Source organism: Lepisosteus platostomus, chromosome 9 (assembly GCF_059453375.1).
Source record: "Lepisosteus platostomus isolate fLepPlt1 chromosome 9, fLepPlt1.hap1, whole genome shotgun sequence".
NCBI lineage: Eukaryota > Metazoa > Chordata > Actinopteri > Semionotiformes > Lepisosteidae > Lepisosteus > Lepisosteus platostomus.
Genome location: NC_142619.1, coordinates 55734371 through 55756737, shown reverse-complemented (window position 1 = coordinate 55756737; position 22367 = coordinate 55734371). Strand labels below are relative to the sequence as shown.

Below are 22367 nucleotides of genomic sequence, written 5' to 3'. Positions count from 1 at the left end.
GAGGTCAAGAGGCAGAAGCAGAAGATTCGTAACGGGAGATCAGTCAAAAAGGTTAGGAAACACGCACTGGAGAATACTAAGATAGGCTTCTCAATAGTGAGCGTGGGAAGGTGTGCGAAGGGGGTTTAAATACTGAAAGGAAAGGGGTGTGATTGGATGATTGGTTAGGGAGTGAGAATTTGAGGAATCTGATGCATGTGAGAATGTGCTGGGTTCAATCAGGGATGAGATTGGGAAGCAGAGGTTCCGGGAATGTAACGTCGTTTGCGAGGGAGAGTGTGGGGCGTGACAATTTGGAAGTGTCAATTTTAGCAGGGTAAGGCAAGACCACATACTGTAGTTCTACGTTTACAATGGCACAATGTCAAGAGCATTAATTCGAGGTCTTGCCATGACCACTCTTTTCACCTGAAATGTGTTCAGTAGAACATTTGTGAGACCAGCATATCAGTAAAATCAACATAACACAACTGCAATTGAACAGCTTATGCCATCTCATTGTAGCTGTACAGGAGATTTCTGAACATCCCACAGCAGTCTGTGCAGAGGCTGATCAGGTCTGTGCGCCAACACTGCCGGGACCGTTTTAAAGCTCAAAGGAGTCACAGGCGACATTTTTGGTTTGTGATTTTATTCATTTTGAATGCATGTCACAAATGTTAAAAAAAACAAGCATTTCTTTTATGTTTATTTTTTATTTCTGTCATCTGTGTTTAATGATAAATTGGTACTGGGTGCTGCTTTTAATTGTGCATCAGAAGGAATACTTTTAAAAACCTTCAGGTTTATCTCAATCATCACTCTTATATGACAAACATAAATGAACCAGAGTGGAGAACATTCAGTACATTTTAGCAAAATGTTAGGTCCCACAACCGGTAATAAAAGTACAAAAATGCGATGTGCACCTTGCATATACATTGCTAGAAAAAAACTAAAGGTTCTAAACTCCAAACATCATTAACCATGAAAATAAGGCCGACCTCAGTGCAATTGTGACTGTGAAAATGTAAAAAAAGAATCTTCTGTAGGATATCAATCACAAATAAGAAATTAATCCACTTTCATTTAAAAAGTCCAGCTATTGATTTTTCAAGAAAGGGGGGAGTTTTACTTAAGATCGGCTTGCCAATGCCTAAAATAGACCTCCTAAACCTGGTTTCCTGCAGCTTGACTGGGGAAGGGTTGCGAGAGAGCTGTGCTGGAGGAAACGCAGACTGCATGCCTTACCTACTGCAGAGAAGCACAGGACCCGTGTGCTGCCCTGGGGCGTCGGGAGCACTTTGAGTGACAGTTAAGGCTTTGTGTGGGCCCATGGCACGCCTGGTCAGTGTGCCAGCTATGTCAGGGAGCTCCATAGAGGGGGTTGTGCTGGTGGGACTAGAGATGGGGGTCCCCTGGATGGGTGAATGGCACGGGGAGGTGAGAGGTGAGTTGCTGGAAGGGTAACCTACCAAAAGAACACGCTTAGTCATAAGCACATTAGAAAATACATATATCAGAGATGTGCAAAAACATTCAATTGTTATATTATTAACGATTTAAATGGCTTTTTTCTTTTAAATGCCATTTTCCTGGAGTAAAATAAAGATTTTTTCATGTTTAAAGGAAACATAGAGGTATTTATTTCTGGACTATGTGCAAATTAAACTGTACTGTCGTATTTTGTTATTCAGGTAAATTCAACACTATCTAAAGTTTCTTTCTACACAGTTGCCCAGTGAAATCCCGACCTTCGGCAAAAGCAGGGATCCTTGCATCGTGTTTTGCACATCTCCTTAAATATTACTATAATGGAGAAGATGGTAAGAAAAAGAAACAATAGCTAAAGGGAGAATCACAGAAGACTTATCAAGGATGTATTTGTCTCATTAAAGAGAGACACACATCCATGTTCCCCTTTTCTGTCCATCTTTTCTCTGTGTCCTCTTTTGTCCCAAATTTCTACTGTGTATTCAAATGTTGGTATAATTTGCTCTTTTAAATTTAAAGCACAGCTCAAATGGTCATTACAGAACACTACAGGCCAGGTTTATCAACATGTGCTTATTCTACTATTCTCCACTGCAAGAATTTAGTACAAAAAAGTCTCGAAATACTGTATGTACAGTATCTGAACCATAAGGATCTCTCTAAGGGTGTCATTGTTTTCACTGAACTGGAAGACTCAGTTGTCTGAGGATAGCGATGATGTAAATCCTTGGCTCCATACAAGCATAAACAGTAACCTTAAAAGAACATGCTGTATCAGTGTACTACAATTTCAGAAAAGGAAGGAGAGAAGCTACTGTAGCTTGAATACTAGCCATGACATTTCTAACTACAAATGATAAGGCACAGCAATATTTAGCTCCAGGCATATGGTTCCTCTAAGACAGAAACAAATTATATATCAAAAGAAAAACATTTCCAAACATTTCATGATAGGAGGCAGCAGGCAGTTCCCAGGCATGGAACTCCAATTTGTGCAAGAAACTGACACAACAGACACACACATGCACACACGCACACAAATGTGGCTCAGAAATAGCCAATACAGCCTGCATGTGACCTTCTTTCTGGTGCTCTGTCATCTGTACAGCACTCCTATGTGGTGGTGCTTTTGTCTTTATGTTGAATTAAATAGAAAAAGACAACATTATTTTTGCTTTACCGTGTGTCAGAATTTCCACCTTATACTGAGCCATTAAGACCTCAAAGAACAACCACGTTGCTTCTCTATGTAATGTTGGTAGACCAGCAAGTGGGTCTTTGCACAGTGGACCAGAGTTTCCTAACTCAACAACACATTGACATGGAATACCTGTTGTTCAAGGTATCATTCTTCAGGAGACATTATGCCAACATTCCAAAACTTCAGTCTTCAAAGAGTCCTGTGGCACTGTTTATAAGGGGCGTTAACTCCATGTTCCTGGAAAGGTTCTACTCTGGGTTGGTACAATGGACCTCCCTAAAGTTAATATTTTATTAATTTGATTGTGCTTCCTTCTCCACCGGTCACTCAACGAATACTGCACTTCAGTGATGTATGAAATGGGTTGTATTCTATATATAAAGTCTTTGAAATTCTTTGGGATGGAAAGTGCTATATAAAGGCCTATTCATGTTGTTGTTGTTATTATTAGTAGTAGTAGTAGCAGTATTATTATTATCTAGTGTTACATGCCTGAAAAGTAGCAAAAGTTATAATTGTAAATGTCTTGCCTAAATAATTTAAATAATAATACGTTTTTATGATGATTTTTACCCTTGACTTTAAACTCTACAATAAAAAAAAGGAAAATCAATAGTGTATACTTTTGTGAAATTCCTTTAAGAAATGGCTAATAGAAGAGGGATCTTCTATTGCAGATATTTCTGGCTACCTTCATGCACAGTATGTGCTCTATGTGATAATAAAAAAACGTCACAGCAACCCACAGCTTGTACTGCGCCCTGAGCTTCCTCATTCCCTGGAATCATTGGATCCAAGCCCAGCCATCCGTATTATTTATACGGAGCACTCTGCAGCTTCTCTCCTCGCCTCCGGGGATGTGGCAGTGGGGGCACAGGAGTGCTGTTGATTTGATCTTATTTCAGATTTATTTATGATGAAGGTGTAAATATTGCATTGCTTTCTTCATATGCCCTGCTGTTTCTGAAAAAAATTAACATAAATATCCTAAGCAATGTCTTCACAAATGAAAACCAGAACCTGTCAGTTAGTCTAAAAGATGGATATTTTTTTTCTTCGGGCACAGCCTTGAACTGTGCAAGGGCCCTGAGACCTCTAGATCAGCTCACCCAGGAAAAGACCTCGGTTTATAGCACAGGGCTCCTGCAGCCTGGAGGCTGTTAGTCTCAATCCAGGCTGTGCTACACACTACCTCAGCATGGGAGCCTGCTGTGGCAGCAAAAACTGTATTAGTGGCACTGAACTCCCATGACATGAAGATGGCTGGGGGGGGATATCAGGGAACTGGGTTAGTGGCTGATTACGTGCAGGGTTATGTGGCATCAGAGAAGCTCATTCTGTCCTCCAACAGATCTGCAAACCTTACAGCACCTACTGTCCATACTTCAGAAGCCAAATTACAAAACGAAACTACCACTGATAACAACAACAGCCTTTAATGGATCACTTAATCAATCTATTATTATTCTGTAGAGCACCTTGGCACAGTGAACACAATCACAAAGCACTCTTTAGCAAGTTACCTCTTACCGACATTATCATAGGTAACATATCTAGAGTATGTATCTCTGCATGTTCAATTTTTTTGATTTGCCACACAGAATTAAATCTTTTTATTCATGGAGAAGCATATAATTTGAAGTACATATTTATTACAAGATTTATTTCACTCTCTTCACCACCTAGATTAAGAGCCTTGCACATCCTACTTTAGTACCACATACGAATGCTCAGGGCATTGTGGGTTCAAATCCGGAGCTGAGCACTGGTTTTATAACCGAGTAGAGTCCTTCACACTTGGATGAGATAAACTGGCAGTAAAAATAGACTAAATATGAAACTATAGATGAAAGCACATGCAAATTTAATAATAAAAGTCAGAAACAGATTGTCAAAAACATTACATTTTTTATATATAGCTACAGTATGCTTAGGACAAATCTTTTCACTTTAAACTCAGTCCTTCATCTTCATTTGCTGATACAGTACTACTGTATATAGATTTTACTTCTTCATTTGTAATGATGCTGTATACCATATGCTGTGTACTAAACACTCTGCTCAGATATAGATTAGCATACAGCTAGAGTGAAAAAGATAAGATTTTGCACTTCACTGTGAAGCACTGAATCCAGTCAACAAACCAAAACCCAAGCAAGAGCCGCCAGAAAAAAACTCAGCTAAAAAAAAATCGCTAGTACTAATAATAGTTAGTCTCATTTATTTATTGTCAAATACAATCCTGGTTCCATTTACAACGTCACAGGTTATCAACTGGATTAATTTTCACTTTATCTGTAGTTTGCCTAGAGTGAAGAAATAAAGTTTAATATAAAAATTGAAAGCATGCACACTGTATATACCACCTTACCTACAAATGAGTACACTGGCTCCATAAAATGGCTTTGAATCAACACAATTAATAGACATTCCTCACTTTGAAAACAGCGGTTGCGTTTGGGGGATATTTTCCAAAGTAAAAAGATTTTTCCGAAACATTAAGACAAATACCAGAAGATTTTTCTTTATCAGCCTTAATTACAGTCACTACGCAAGAACATTAATACAAGTTTCAATCTGATAAATGGGAGGGCCACCGAACTTTTTAATTCATGTAGACATCTTTAAACCAAAATGTCACTTGCCATCCTCAGCTACCCCTGCTCCTGAATTGGATGGAAAGACCTTTTGCTTACTGACAGAGTGACTGTCAGAGATTGCTGTTCCACAGGAATGCACACATCCTCATTTCAGAGGTTGATGTACAGCAACTGCAAAAGCTTAAACTGGGAACTATATAGAAGAGCCAATGAACTTGTGGCAAAGTGAAAAAAACACTGTATGCCTGTTTATTTCCTCCCTGAAACCTGGTTTTAGAATGAAAGCTGGAGATGGTTTCTGTGACCAGAAAGGTGGGAGTAAATTTCGCACTGGATTGTAAAGCTTTGCATTCAGTGAATGGAGTTTGTTGCAAACCACTGATATAAAACCAGTACATGAAATCGCTGGTCATGGACAAGGATGTGGTACCTCTGGCATTAAGCTCACAGCGTAACCTGCTCTGTGGCATCACTCTTCTGTCTGTGCCGCCCTCCCCTGTGAGTGTAATGCCCTATGGTACTGTGTGTGTCAGCTAAACAGCAGGCTTTCACTCTACTGCTGTTCAGCCAGGCAGAACTAAGAATGACTGCCTACCTGACCTTCATTTAATGCCTATTTTAATTCCCCCTTTCCTTTTTTCCCCCCTATATTTCAAAAATACTACATTTGTGTGCTGGCCCAAAGGGAGTAAACACAGAGCCTTTTACAAAAGCAGTTTGTTAGAAATTCCAACAAGCTGGAAACACAGAACAGAGGTCTAAAAGATCCAAAAATCCCAAAGCAATTTTTAATGCTCTGTGTGTACTGAACATTATTAAATATTTATTATTAGGGCAAGACACACTTGCAGAAAAAGTAGAAGTTCACTTATCGATATAATAAATATGAAACGATGTAGTGTTAGCAATTACTTATCAGTGGTAACTATTGCTATCATTTATGTCCCTTTCTTGCAGATTTCTAAAACAAATCTTGAGATAGAATAAAACTAAAACATTATTAGAATGGTTTTTGATTGAATGCCTAGAGCATCATGATGTACTCCAGGTTCAGAAAAGTACCAAGCTGCCGAACACATTGTCTGGTAGTACTGTAGATATCAATGGAGCCGTGGTAGCTCAGACAGCAAGGGTGTCCCAGGTAGGGGCCAGTGATGTAGCTTGCTCTAATTCCTTCCAGACGGCTCCCACATCCACTCAGCCTGCTTTCCAAGTGAATACCGGGGGTTAATAATAATAATAATAATAATAATAATAATAATAATAATAATTGCTTACACTTATATAGCCCTTTTCTGGACACTCCACTCAAAGCGCTTTACAGGTAATGGGGACTCCCCTCCACCACCACCAATGTGCAGCATCCACCTGGATGATGCGACGGCAGCCATAGTGCGCCAGAACGCTCACCACACACCAGCTCTCAGTGGGGAGGAGAGCAGAGAGTAATGAAGCCAATTCATAGATGGGGACTATTAGGAGGCCATGATTGGTAAGGGCCAATGGGAAATTTGGCCAGGATGCCAGGGTTACAGTCCTACTCTTTTCGAGAGATGCCCTGGGATTTTTAATGACCACAGAGAGTCAGGACCTCGATTTTACGTCTCATCCGAAGGATAATAACGGTTAATCCTTCTGGGGGTAATAGGTCGGCCGGAGCGTGATGCTGACCACATCACCTCCACCTCCATTGTTGGATAGTCAAAGAAAAATGGTGGCCTTTCCCCCCATTTCACATGGGCCTTTATGGCCTGAAAAGGGATCTACAGTATCTACTGTAGATATCATGGCAATAGCCTTGCAGGTTTATCCTAAAAGGTATAGGATTGGTATCAGGTTGGCACTGGGACAGGGCTTAAGAGAATCCAGCATACACTCAACCAAGAAGTTACAAGTGAGCACGCTTGCTCATGATAACCCCGGAGTCCTCAAGTTTTTATTTTACATTAGCTTATTTTTTTCTTAATGTTGCCCTTCTTTCCAGATATTAAGCTACTGCTGACTGAAAGAAACCTGTGAGGAATGTGGATGTTAGGGCGGAAGATATGGACTTCCCATTCCACAAAGAACTGTGTGCATCATCATATGTTTTATTTTGTACCGCCTCTTCCCTCTGTTTAGAACAACCAATGGTCAAATTGAGATTGGCTAACCACTAAGATCTGTCTACTAGCACTGAGTTATGAGTTTCATGAAGGCAGCCTCTCGCAAACTTGAGCGTAGGTGGCGTCTTTCCGGCCTAAATGTACATTATCAGGCCTGGAGAGATTACTTATCTGATTATAAGGTTACTATAGAGTCTACTAGATCCACCTACTTCTCTCACATCATTGAAAATCACCAAAACAATCCCAGACATCTTTTCTCCACCATCAACAGACTGCTCAAGCCAAACTGCCCCACCACATTACCTGCCTCATCACAACTTTGCAACACATTCTTAGATTTCTTTAGTTCTAAGATTGACAACATCCGGCATCACATTCTCTCCACTACGGATATAATTTCCACACCTCCTCCCTCCTCATCCAACTTCTCTGGTTCCCGTCTCTCCAGCTTCTCTCTTCTTGACTCAGCATCCCTAAACAAACTAGTTACGCGCATGAAACCCACCACATCTATTTTAGATCCCATTCCCACCACTTTATTCCAGTCCTGTTTCTCTTCTTTCTGTCCCATTGTCCTCAATATAATACATGAATCCTTGAGAACCGGCATTGTACCAACGGTCCTCAAAACTGCTGCTATTACCCCAGTGCCAAAGAAGCCTAACATGGCTCTCGACAATCTTAACAACTTTCGCCCCATCTCCAACTTACCCTTTCTCTCTAAAATTCTAGAACGTGCTGTCACACTTCAGTTACATAACCACCTCATGACTAACAACCTTTTCGAACCCCTCCAATCTGGCTTCCGTCAACTTCACAGCACAGAAACCGCCCTAGTCAAAGTCACCAACGATCTCCTAATAGCTTCTGATTCTGGTTCTCTTTCCATACTCATCCTTCTTGATCTCAGTGCTGCCTTTGACACTGTTGACCAAAACATCTTGCTTTCTCGTCTCGAGACTGTGTTTGGAGTCTCTGACACTGCCCTCAAATGGTTTAAGTCTTACCTCACTGATCGCTGACACTTTGTCTCTCTCAATGGGTACAGGTCTGAAATTGGTCTTGTCAAGTCTGGTGTCCCCCAGGGATGAATACTGGGCCCCTTGCTCTTCAGCATTTACATGTTCCCACTTGGTCAGCTTTTAAGATCACATGGCCTCAGCTTTCATTTTTACGCTGACGATACTCAAATATACATCCATACCAAACCCGACACTGATGTGGCTGTCTCTATTCTATCTAATTGCATCTCTGACATAAAAATTTGGATGACTCAAAACTTCCTTCATCTTAACTGTGACAAGACTGAAGTCATGCTTATTGGTACCCCCCATCAACTTCGTAAAGCCAGTCCTGTAACCCTGTCTGTAGATGGCTCTGTACTTGAGCTTCAATCAAAATTGTAAAACCTTGGGGTTATATTCGATTCTGGCTTAACATTCGACCCACATGTACAGCATACTGTCAAAACATCCTTTTTTCACCTTAGAAATATCGCAAGACTACGCCCTATGCTATCATTAACTGTGGCTGAAAAGCTGATCAACATATTTGTATTCTCTCGAATTGACTACTGCAATGCTCTGCTCCCTGGGGTATCTAAATCTACTCTGAACAAGCTGCAGTATGTCCAAAATTCAGCAGCCAGAATCCTGACCAGGTCTAGTGCAAGTGTTCACATCACTCCTATCCTGGAGTCCTTGCACTGGCTTCCGGTCAAATTCCGCGTAGACTTTAAAATCCTCATGCTCACCTACAAGGCTTTACATGGTTTGGCACTTCAATACCTGTCTGAACTTTTATCGCCCTACTCCCCACCTCGCAACCTCTGCTCTTCAAATTCTGCCCTCCTTACTGTCCCCCAAGCCCGTCTACATTGTATGGGCGACAGGGCCTTCTCCTGCTATGCCCCCAAGCTCTGGAACTCTTTGCCCAAGGATATTAGAGAGTCACCTTCTCTAAACTCCTTCAAATCCAGACTCAAAACCTTCTTCTTCAGAAAAGCCTTTACTTAACTGGTTCCATTCTTCACCCCTCTGCTCTTCTTAATACCATCTTCCACGGTCTCCTCTATTGTTATTGTTGTATTGTTGTAATTATAATTGTGTCCTGTCTTGTGAAATTTTCTTATTTATTGTTGTAGTCTTCTTATTTATTGTTATTGTCATCCTGTAAAGCGCTTTGAGAAGCCACCTTTAAAGGCGCTATATAAAATAAAGTTTATTATTATTATTATTATTATTATTATTATTATTATTATTATTATTATTATTATTATGAGGACTGTATACACTGCTTCTCTTTCACAGACAAGCCACAAGTATCTACTGTACAACAGAGATCACTGTGAATGGAGAACTGATGTGGCTTATTCTGGAAAGAATAGTACGAGCTCACAAGTGCCAGACAAGCCAAGAAAACCCAGACCAGCACAAGGCCATGTCCGGTCCACATTTTGCTTGGCCAATTGTTTTCTGTATTTTGAGAAATGCCTGTTATGGTCATCTTATGACATACTGCAACCCAGGTTCAAACTAGGGACCCCTGGATTCTGGGGCTCAACCTAGACTCTGAACAATACTATACTTAAAGTCAGAACACCTGAGCATCACGGTTAGTTGAGGAAAAACTCTCAATCTGGCAGCATATAAAATAAATCTGAGTCATGGAAAAGCACAGCATGAAATCGTTGCCATGTTTCTTTTACTCTGCAGATTCTACTTTTCATCCACAGTCGCTGTCGTGGTCAGAAAATAGCGTTGCTACAGTGCAACTACATGGGCTGAGCATCAGAAAGGAGATCACACCTTCTCAATATACAGTATCTTCATTTAGCAGAAGCAATTCATACGCTCACATCTATTAAAGTATAATAAACGGCATTTATATATCAAAGGATCTCTTACAGCAGCAAAATTTCTAAAAGCGAACAACATAGCACAGCTAGGACTTTGATACACAGCAACCCAATATTAGCAGAATAGAATGAGATAGTGGTTCACCTGGTCTGCTCTGTCTTTTGGAGTTGAGATGATTTGCAGTGGTGGCAGCACAGGACACTGACATGGACCTGCTTTTGGACATAGTCAGCAAGACTGAGCTGTTCCATGAGTCGTTATTAACCGTACTGTGAAATCAGGGTACAAACAACCATTAGAGCCAACTCTCCATAAGAGCAAAGAAAGAAACAAGCACAGATTGGATGGGGCTGCAATGAAAAATAAAAAGCTCTTCTTCCCTGACACTTACAGAGGCAGAATTTTTTATATTTGTTTACGGAATTGAAATTGCCACATTTCATTTTTAATTAAATGAAAAATTTCATTTTTAATTGTTGGAAAAAAAAGTTTAGAATTGGCCACTTTGGGGCACACACTAGGAGTCAAAAAGTTTTATTTGTGTACCTGTTAATATGCAGGATCAGACACTCTATCAGATTAATTGTATTGCCATTTCACTTAGCATCTAAACAAATGGGATAGCATTTCACATGATGAGTATGTACTCATCAAACAATGGTAACATCAAAATGATGGCAGTAAATTTCAGTGTTCATCCTTAAAGCACAAGAAAATGAAGGAAGAAAAAATAAGATATGGGCAAAATATCTGATATTGTCATTTACCACTGGGGGAACTGGCTGCAAGTGCATGTTAAAACATTATTTTAGCAATACAATGTTTAATTCTGGAATTAACAAACAGAAATAACATAGTACACTGTTTATTATTACTAATAACACCAAAGAACTTTACTTTTACACATGGTAAATATTAATTCATCTTGAATAAAATCACAATGCAATGCTTTATAAGCAGGACAGGAAAACAGCAAAGGAACACAGACAGGAAATGTGCACTTTTAATCCTTGCTACAGCTCTTCTTCTGAAACAGCTTTTCATAATGAAAAACAATTAGATGATTTCTTAAACTTCCCAGATTTAGTAATATTTTACTGAAGCTGTAAAATAACTTACTTCAATCAGAAAAGTCAAGTGCTTTCATATCAGTCATTTGCAGTTACATCTGTAAATAACACATGCAATAAAAACGTGTTGCATTACAGTCTACTTGGAGTTTGAAATGGCCTTTACTGATCAGGAGATTGTGTGATTTCCGTTGACTGAGCAGGATTTACTGTAAATCCACACAGTTGGGGAGTTGGACAGTACTGTAATAATCAATACTGGGATAGATGATCTCTTTGTGGCAGTATCAACTCTAGACCAATTTTCAAAAACCAGAGATGTTCTTTGACACTGAACTGAGGTTCTGTCAACTTGACAATTGATTATCCCAAGGCATAGTTTGTAACAGTAGGGCTGTTAACCCTGGTATACTGGCTAAATTCCAAATTAGGCTCAGACAATCTAACCTGCCTTCCTTTACTGCAATTACTGTAGGTGAAGCAACTTTTCAGATCACTCCATCTGAGCTGCTGTATAGTGGGGCTGCTGGTGTATACTTTCTACCAGGTGGGGGCTGCAATTTGAGAGGGATGCAGTGGGTGCCTTCCTATGCAGTATGTGAAGTGGTTTATCAATTGGGATGAAACATATTATATAACTGCAATTAATTATTACTCCAACATTATCAACGGCATGATGTTCACAGTGGGGAAAGGAAAGGTGAGATGTGGAAAGATCTCACAGTGAAAATAAGACCCAGCACCTTTTCAATGTCTTTGTAGACAAGTGAGGATAGACTCTTGAAGGGGGAATGACATTTTGTTTTCAATGGAGTGGGTCTGGTTTGCTTTTTAACAGTTTTGTTATCATCTGACTGAAATTCAGACCAAGAAAAAATAATAAAGAACAGGTCAGGTTTGTAGGGTTACATCTAGGGGGGTTGTGCATTTTTTGAAAATATTTTTCTATTTATCATGACATATTACTCGGGATATTATGAATACCAAAACAATGTTTTTATTCTTTAACATAGCATGATTGGTAAATAATGTCTTCGAAGGCTTACGGAATAAATTTGCTTTTGAGCCTTGATCAGCATGATTTTGACTAGTGTATCTAAGCATCCAGAAACACAGTAATCATTCTTTTCGACTTTCAGGAATCTTAGTGCCATAGGCATAGATAGGGTCCAGCAAACATGACCAAATATAGTAGGATAAGGTAATCTCAGCACTATCTCTACGTAAGCAAAATTAAATGTGATGTTTGGCTTTGAGGTAGAGCAATTATACTATACTAAACTGAAACTGTCCATTATTAAAAGGACTAATTTGGGAAACATTACCATAAATGGAAAGGTGTCTGTCCTTTGTAACCTGCAGTTTATTTGTGTGGGAAATACATTTTCGTATTTAGTGATATGTTTAAAAGAAATGATATGATTTTAAGTGCTTCAGAGAAACCACTTAGTTTTAAGCCTGATATAAACATCTCAGATTTACAATGTCTCTATTTCGGTCTACTTGGAAACCATTTTCCATCATTACAGAAATAAAAATAAAAGCCATCAGCGCACTATTATCATCAATTTTAAACAGGAATTATAAAGAGTTAGAACAAAAAACTCTCAGTCACAGACATGGACATGACAGTGCATCACTCCTGAAATATACCTCAATCAAACCATCAAATTATGATACAATATCATAGTTGGTACTGATGTGGTAGTGTGAAGTCAAACTTACCATTCAAATACTTAATATTATAATAAAATAAAAATAATTTAAAAAAATGACAGGAAGGGCAGTGTTCTTTTCTGTAAAACAAAACAGCCAAAACCATGAAAATACACACAGCAGTTGATGCTATAAAGCATACATGTAGAGTCTTTTCTGAAGCTGTCAACTATAACATAATTATTTTAGCTTTAAAATCATTGACGAAATCATGTCTACGAAAATCCTGTCGCTGTAATACACAAATTGTGATTAATTGGATTAATATTTTTTGGAACACATTGTTATTCAATAACTTATTCAGTTCTTAATTTAATAGTATCCCCCGCTTAAAACTGTGATTCATGTTCTCTTTATCAAAGAAATCAATTGCTCTGCTGTTACATGTCCCTCATATTTTATTTAATTACTTTAATAATAGATTCAGGAATGTTTCTTTTTTTATTAATATGAGTTTCTTTAAAAGCTCCACAAGTGGTTGGAGAAGCTGCTCTTGCCTGTGACAAAGGGCTTTAGTTTTAAGGAAGAACCTTCAAATCTAGTTGGATAGTAGTTATTCCTCTATAGAGAATGGAGTTTATAACAAAAGTTCAGGAGGGATGACAACAACCTAGCTCAATCGGACTCAGCTGTCAGTAATTAGCGATCACTCCTGATAATCTCTTCCTCTCCCAAATGCTATAAATACCTACGAGATCCCCATCTCTCTCTCTTGCACGTCTCTTGCATGACACCTCCACCCCAACTCCCACTCTGCAGCTGCCCCTTGGTCACCCTGCACGGGGGTCAGCCCTCAGCCCAGCGGGTTAAGCCACAATTTTGCTCCATGACGCTTTATTCTTGGGTGTTTGTCATTCTTTGTGAAACAGCCAATTCTCTTTCATCTTAGCTACTTGTGTTCTGTGTGAGAAATTGAGGGAGTGAAAGGGATGCTGCATTTGTAAATAGAGTCCTGTCTGTCTTCTGCTTTGAACAGGGCATTAGGTACAGTATAACTGAATGCACGTACTGATGGGACATATGGGCCTGAGGACTTAACAGTACATCATTTCATAGGCAACCTCAAGCATCAGTCCATCTACTACAATACTGGGGAAGATGGAAGAAACATGTATTGGGCACTGAAGACATGACTGAAGAGCTCTGAAGGCCATGATGAAGAAAGATGAACACAAGCTCCCAGCATTTACCACCCAGCTTGCACATTGATTACTTTTTCCTGCCAGAAGAGTGAGCTTTGACGTCCTGTGTTTATCCCACACCTGATTAGAAATCTTCTTTTAATGAAGAATCGAGCTGGCTTATTTATTCTACAATGCTAACAACTAAACATTAGCTCCTGCTGAGACATTTTTGGCAATAAGAATAAAATTGGCCAGGCCATTAACATGATTGGCATTACTGTGACAACCTACTGTAGGTGTAATGGAAAATGAATAAACTCTGACATAAATCCCAAACTGATGAGTGGATGAGACGTGAGTCTGTCTGCAAACCCACAATACAGTACATTACTGGGCAACAAGTCCTTCTAAAAATCCTGGAGCAAAGTTACATTTTTTCTAACATTTTGGTCCTGTATTCTTATTGTAGTTATTTTAAAATATGTTGCAAAGTAAGATTTGCTCCCCATTTTCTCAAACCAAGATTAACAGCTTCAAATCAGTTAACAGACAATTGAAAGCAGATAGAAGTTCAAGTAGGTAGCTGGGTCAGCATGCAAAGGAACAAGTAAAAGGTTTATTCCATGCTGAAAAGACAAGAAAGATAAAAACGTTTTGGCTGTGGAGCCTTCCTCGTGTGTCACACTGGAAGAAGGCTCCACACGCGAAACATTGTGTTCCTTTAATTCTCTTTTCAGAATTAAAAATTTTTTTCCAATGAAACATACTTCAAAATAAATATAAAAAAACATGCCACATTTATTTGGGGTGTACAGAAAGCTAGCCAAGACAGGCACTGGAGCAAAAAAACAGTTTTGCTGACTGTTGCCTTTCTTAGTTTTACAGTGAGATCAGAAATGTGAAGCTCAAGCTGAGCTGTGCTCCGAAAAACGATTAGAGGCTAAGGAAATCGAAGTACTAGCTCAAATGAATAAAATAAATAAAAATGGTTTCAGACAGACACAAAGCACAGCAGAAAACCCCACTTGCTTGACTGGAGACTATGCTCCTGCCCCAACAAAGAACACCCCCCTTTTCCCAGCCACAATCCCTAATGCAGTCGCAATACCAAAGAAGAGCAAATTCTTTTAAATTTTTAAGGATTAATCATCCAGTATTCTATGAGGGCACATTCCTGTTCAAAACCACTACTGACGCTGAATTCAAAGCTGGGTCAACATGAGGAAGTTTACATTAGTTTAACAGGCCAGCAAGTATTTCTATTTACAGAGCAAAGTAACTAAAGCCAAAAAGGACACTCACGTTAATGTCAAGAAATCAGAGTGGGAAAAGAAGATCTGTGCTTGCTTTTTAACCCTGAACAGACATTTAAGATGCTTTTGTACGTCTAATCAATTATTTAGCACATAATTCAGCTTCACAATAAGGACAAACAATACCTCTGGCACAGCACTTCACAAAATTCTATTGCAATTTATGAGATACAGTATATACTTTAATTATCGATATGCTACTGTATCTCTGATTTGTGTATTTAGGCATAGATTACTCAGAAAATAATATTAAATTGGAGAATCATGTATAAGTTAGACAACAATAAAATACGCTTTAAAAGGATAATCAAAAATGTCATTCATCATTAGCTGAAACATACTGTGTTCTGTTTGTCATTCCTCTTTGCTAAACAGAAATAAGACTACAAGCACCTGAATAAACCACAAATCAATGCAAAATTTCAATTAATTGACCTCTTACATTTCAAATCAGGTTAGTACAAAATAACACAATGGAAGTTTCATCCTGAAGGCAAACAACTAAGACAAACCATGCTCAGCAGCTTAACAAGCTGAATTAAGCAGAGGCAGTAGTAGCAGTAGTTTCAAGTGGAGATGAAGAAGCTTCCTTACACTAAGTGAGACAGGAACGTGAAACAGATTATTGCAGATTATTCCGCTTGTGTATGCTCATTCACAGAGATCTTTCAAGAACCAATTTGATGGGGATTATTTGATCTAGAAAAGTGGCAAATCCCTTCATGGATCAGTCATGGTCCTGGAGGGATGCTGTGTTTACAGGTTTTTTAAAGACCTATAAAACCTGCAGACACATCAGTAACCCACGACTATGACTGGGAAACCACTAGTGTAAGGTATGAAAAATGTTCACAAAGCAAATTGTTGATATTTTAGCATTGTTTCCATTATATATTATAAATACAGTACAAGAGAGCAGAAACTCACATGTTTAAAATATACACTGACATGAGATAATAACTTTTCTGTGTAATTTTGGCAGAATTCTGGTCTCTCACTGGGACATTAACTTCAGCTTGACATTTCAGCTGTTTTACTTCACCTTATCGTGAGGATCTCTGTACTCTCTCCCCATTTCCCATGACCCATTCTACACTTAAGCACAATTGCTCTAAAATGGCCATTCCCTTCTGTTTCCCACTTCGGCAAAAGCTCATATTCTAGATTACAGCATGGAGTAACTCTCATATTAGATACAGAGGAAGTGTTCAATTTTTTTCCAAATGGGTGATTTCATTACCTTACTTATCTCAGTACATAAAAGTGTATTGCTCTTGAGAATCTCTGGGTATAAGCTGCAACATGCAATTAGACCTCATGGTCATTACATTATAAGCAACCCTTAACTGAGAAAGCTTGTAAAAAAGTATATTAATCACTCTCAAAGTGACAGCTGAAAAAAAAAAAAGTTCCGTTATAAATTCCTTGACTGTTTGTAAGCCATTCTTGCATTCCATAAAGGCATTACACTTCAAAAATGTGTAACATTAATGAAAAAGAGGAGAAATCTTAATACAGCTGATAATGCACTTTCACCTAAGTTGTTCAGTTAACCAGATAGTCAGACCTACAGTACACAGTATGTGAGACCATCACAACATGCATTTGATTTCTGTAAACAGGTTACGCCAAAATCTACAGTATCTGATTCCTAACTACACATGGGGTATTGTGGAAGAAATGCACTGATCATATATAAATATAAATTATAATCACAATATAAATCACATATAAATATTATTGCTCAATAAGATCATTAAAACAAGCCTCCTCTCAATTTTACCCTGTTTCACCAACGCAACTTAATTGGTTGTGATTAGCGAAGATCATCCAACCACTTCTTGGAAGAAACAAGGGTATCAGCATAAACAACGTGGTTGAATAGGTTGTTCCAGAGATGTGCAGCTCTTTTTGTAATGAATGGCTCCTGTCCTCAGTTTTAAATGTGCTTGTTTATTTGATCTATTTGGGTACTCTGGTTCATGTTTCACTCCTGATTCTAAAAGATGTCAATGGGTTGGCTTTGTCAATGCCTTTAAGGGTTTGAAATATTTTAGCCAGGTCTCCTTGCAGTGTTCCAAATAAAAACAGATTCTGCTCTTTTAGTCTGTCTGAGTAGGACATTCCTTAATGTCAAGGGATGAATGTGGTCACTGTCGTGTAGGCTGATTCCAGAGCAGTAATCTGTATGTATTTTTTGCAAGATAGAGACCACACTTTTACACAGTATTCTAAATTACGTTGTAGTGCAATACACAAATTCAACATTACATTTTTCATTACATTTTTTTCATTACATTTTTTTACATTTAAATTACAGTGTATCTTTTTAACTGTACATCCTAAATGTGCCTGTCTTTTTAATTGGAAACCTAAATTTCCTAGAATGTTACAATAGCTTTTTGAAGTTCGTTCTGTTTGTTCATCTTCTCTCTGTGGTTAATATTTATGTTATTTGTTTTACTTACAGTCCATACTGTATAGAACTCTGTACTTGCCAACATGAAACATCACCTGCCAGGTGTTTGCCCAGTGATGAATTCAATCAAAATATTTTCAAATTCCCTTTGTTCTACAGTGTTTGCTAATCCTGCTATTTTGGTATCCTAATATGGTCCTAATACAGATCCCTGTCGTGCTCCACTAATTCCATCACCCCAATCTGAACCATTACTCCTTATCTGTACTGTTGGCTTCTTATGCATTATCCAGTATTTAATCCAAAAACCTTGAACATTTAATCCAATTACTCTGAACACTTCCCACATGTAATGTAGGAATTAATCCTTTATGTATTTTACGAGGAATGCTATCACAAGTTTTTAGAAAATCTAAATACAGCCCCTCTCACACCCTGTGTTTTGTCTGTTCATTGCATCCCTTTGCACAAGCTATTAGGAAAAGCACTACATATATACCCATTGAGATTAAATCACCCTGAATGCTGACAATGTCTCTTCTGAATACATTAAAGCTCTTTGAGCTTTTTGGATCTTTTTCTGGTTACAAAATTAATTGGGCTAAGTCAGGTTTCTTTCCTTTGAAGTGAACTGTTACAGACATCTCCCTTGCTTTAGTCTCTTCTATATTTCCTCTCAAATAATTAGCTATTACACACTGCTGAAGATTTAAAAAATAATTTGATAGCATTTGAGTACATAGTTGCCATTTCACATCTAAATTCTGTGAATCACATCACTCTGCATGGTAGAATATCAGTGAATGTTTTACAGTGGACTAACTTCCTGTCTGCTATGCTACCACTGTCACTTCCTTTCTAAATTACTTTCAAATCTTACTATGTTCTGAATTTGTTTGGAGTGGCAAGCACCCCAGAATACGATCAATTGGTCTTTGAATTAGTTTTACCCTCCATTTCAATACTCAATCTCTCTCTTGGCCTTTCTAATATCCTTTTGCTGCTGTGCTTGCAATTTGTTGTACTCCATTTCTTTAACAGCTTCATTTTCTTTCTTAATTATTGTATAAAGTACTCTCTTCCTCCTAAGATTATACTTAATCGATTTATTGAACTATTTGGGTCACTGCTTTTCAGCCTTTGATTTCCAAACACCTGTTCCATTATCTCGGAAAGGAAGCTCACTTTTTGGAAATTAAGACTCTCTGTGATGGTTATATCTATTCTATATCTGCGTTACCAGTTTTTTTTTTGTACAGGCTTTTACCATCTTAACAGTCAGTCATACAACATAACATAGTATTAACATAATAATAGCCATATAATTGTTATTAATTACAAAGAACATATTAGCATATTGTATAATTACACATTATGTGATATGATTATGAACCGTAGCTTAACCGTACAGTACATTATTACTCATAATTATGCTATGCCAGCTTTGTTTGGTACTTGAATGACATTATAATATGAAAAGCACTAAGATAAGGTAGGCAGGAAGCTTCAAAACCTAATCATTAAAAATATAGCTGCTATCCCCCAAAAAACACAGCATGAATTTTACTCTTAGTGTATATCATCACTTAGTCCCAATATGGAATTTACAGCTCCTTCTTATTGTTCTCATTATGATTTCCCTGTTCATCTACAGTAATCATTCCCATTGCACACTCCATTGCTGTTCCTTTACCAGCAGAAAGGAATAAATAAAGCATCCCAATAAAAGAAGCACAAGACATCATGCACAAAACTGGAATTCTCCACAATTTGAAATGAGAGGGGCATTAAGTATTCCTTTGAAGGCCACACGATTTACACGATGTTAAATAAAACAGAGCCCTCTGGCCTCCGCAAATGAAAATTCCTTCTGCACTTCTTGAATTTAGGCAAGGTGTCACAGGGCTTCTCACAGGGGAAGAAAGAGAACATCAAAGCGGACACCAAGGCTGCAGGGGAAGAATCCGAAAAGTAGGGGCCAACGGCAGCACAGGGAGAGAGGTTCAGAGAGAGGCTGAGCCTGGGGGGTCTCCCCGAGGAGACAAGGGTGGCGGGCGAAGCCAGCGTGTTACCTGCAGGAGGGGGTCTCGTGGACGGGTTTGATGCTGGCGCTGCGGTCCCGCCTGACAGGGCCGGGCTCAATGGTGGGGAGACCAGTGGCAGAGGTGGTGGTGGTCCATGTGGAAGAGATCCGCCTCAACAGGCCAGGGGGGAGACTCCGCCTCAGACGCTGCAAAAGCAAGACGAGGAATGAGCGCAAACTGGAGCGTCCCGCCCCCACCGCCGCCTGACTGTGTAACGTGTGGAGCCACACCCCAAAACAACGGTCTTCTCAAGGACCCTGCCTGCACCGCGCAAGAGCGAACAGCTGCAAGCGTTCATCTGTGAACAGAACACATGGCCATGCATGGCGATCTGAGGAGAGCCACTGGAAACAGATCTGAGGATCTGTTCACACTTCTGAATGAGACAGGCAGCAGTCGGTTAGGAGCAAGGATCTACCGAAGAAGCAGTTAAAATTGGTTGCAAGGAAAGACAATCCTAAATCAATCTGCAAGGTTATAGACTCTACAAAACCCATAGATAGACAAGGTATTTAAGCTCTCATACCTAAATTCCAGAATTACAGTATTAGGAACAAAATGCAGCAGGCAGAAACTACTGCATTAGGAGGCAATTACGACTTAATTGGACTCACTGAAACATGGCTAACAGAGAGTTGTGGTGATGAATAGAACATTAGTGGATATGCAAGCTTCTGAAGTGACAGGGAGGATGGAGGAGGTGGAGGTTTAGCATTTTATATCAAAACGAACGTTCAGGCACAGGAACGTGATCTGCTTGCATCAGGAGTCTCAGAATCTGTATGCATCAGATACATAAAACATTCTAAAGACATAGCATTAGGAAAATGCTACAGATCACAAAATTCGGATTACAATTATAATGTAGTATTGTACAATAAGATCAGGAACACACTATATGTGTAAATAAGGGATTATTTATAATGCAAAAATGTAATTTCCTCACATAGACTGGGAAAAGATTTGGGACTTCAGCAGCTAAAAATGAAAATGGTTCTTAGTTTGTTAGTACATCTACTAAAAGGAACACATGTACTGATCTTCAAGCTTCATCCTAAATAGGGTTGTGGTAAACCAGAGCCTAACCCAACAGGCTCGGGCGGAGCGGTGGCTCTGTGGCTAAGGATCTGCGCCTGTGACTGGAAGGTTGCCGGTTCAAATCCCACAGCCAGCAGAGGAATCCTACTCTTTTGGGCCCCTGAGCAAGGCCCTTAACCCTAACTGCTCCAGGAGCCCCGTACAATGGCAGACCCTGTGCTCTGACCCCAAGCTTCTCTCCCTGTCCATGTGAAAAGACGAATTCCTAATGCAAGAAATTGTATAGGGCTAATAAAGAATCATTATCATTATCAGACATAGGGTTTAGATAAGGACTGTGCCTCGAATGGTATACCAGTCAAATGCAGGAAACACAAACAGGGACAATTTACATACACCAATTAAGTGACATGAGTATTAAGAATGTTTTTGTACTAAGACCGCACCTAAAATAAGGAGTAAAACTAGTCACCACAGTACCAAAAAACTACTACTAGCTGCTACTCTAGTATCAGTTCAGGTAATAGTGACCAGATACATTCATGGATACAATGGACTTATTCTTAATCAACAGTGACAAATAAACCAGATGACACAAATGGAAACTATAGGAAAGTCACTTTTTAGACAAAACATTGAGGTGGTCTAGAAGAAGCTACCCAGCCCTGCTGTTGAAGCCAATATCCTGGCTTCTTTCAAGAAACATGTACAGTAGATCAGACCCTCTGATCAGTTAGCTCCTGGCAACCAAACACGGACAGCATAAAATGGCAGCCTCTTGATTTTAACCCCTCTTAACTTCTGAAGAAAAATGACAGCACACTTTCTGCTTGAGCAGAATGTTTTGAAAGTAGTGTTATCACACTTCAAGACAAAGTTAAAAGTGAAAGAAACACTGATAGTGGAAATTATAAACATCTCAAAACAGTAGACCTGTAAGATAGCAAATACCAGATGGGCTTATACTGTAAACTGAAAGAATGGAAGATATATGAAGTGACACTAGTCAAATATGAAGAGATCACTACAACACAAGAGAGACATACAAAAATAGACACTGAGATAATCCAATGTTCCATGTACTTATTGAGATTACATACTTGTACTGTAAATAAATCATCTTTTCAATCATTTTCTGTAAATCGCCTATCTTCAACCTTGAGCACAGGATTTGTTAATGACAGAAACCACTTGCCACGGATAGGTATTATCGAAAATATTTTTTTTCAATGCCAGCAAGCAAAACAAATACAACAGATGGAACAGTGGTGCAAAAGCAAATACTGTGTCTGCTCCCTGAACTGGAAAGACACATACATCTGCTCTGGGTTAGTCATTACTACTCTGTTAATCAAAGCCTCAG

At 38.9% G+C, this 22367-nt stretch overlaps 1 protein-coding gene across 2 annotated transcripts in view; it reads right to left on the bottom strand.

Moving 5' to 3' along the window:
• The window catches only part of pde3a (phosphodiesterase 3A, cGMP-inhibited), a 177280-nt gene that overhangs the window by 32007 nt on the left and 122906 nt on the right, over window positions 1-22367 (bottom strand). Inside the window, exons 4-6 of one of the 2 annotated variants that reach the window (XM_088645700.1) lie at window positions 19955-20112; window positions 10385-10509; window positions 1231-1450 (exon numbers count right to left, since the gene is read on the bottom strand). In XM_088645700.1, the coding sequence (XP_088501826.1) occupies window positions 1231-1450; window positions 10385-10509; window positions 19955-20112 (503 nt within the window). The remainder of the gene's footprint in view (window positions 1-1230; window positions 1451-10384; window positions 10510-19954; window positions 20113-22367) is intronic. The other variant, XM_088645701.1, reaches the window with a different exon arrangement.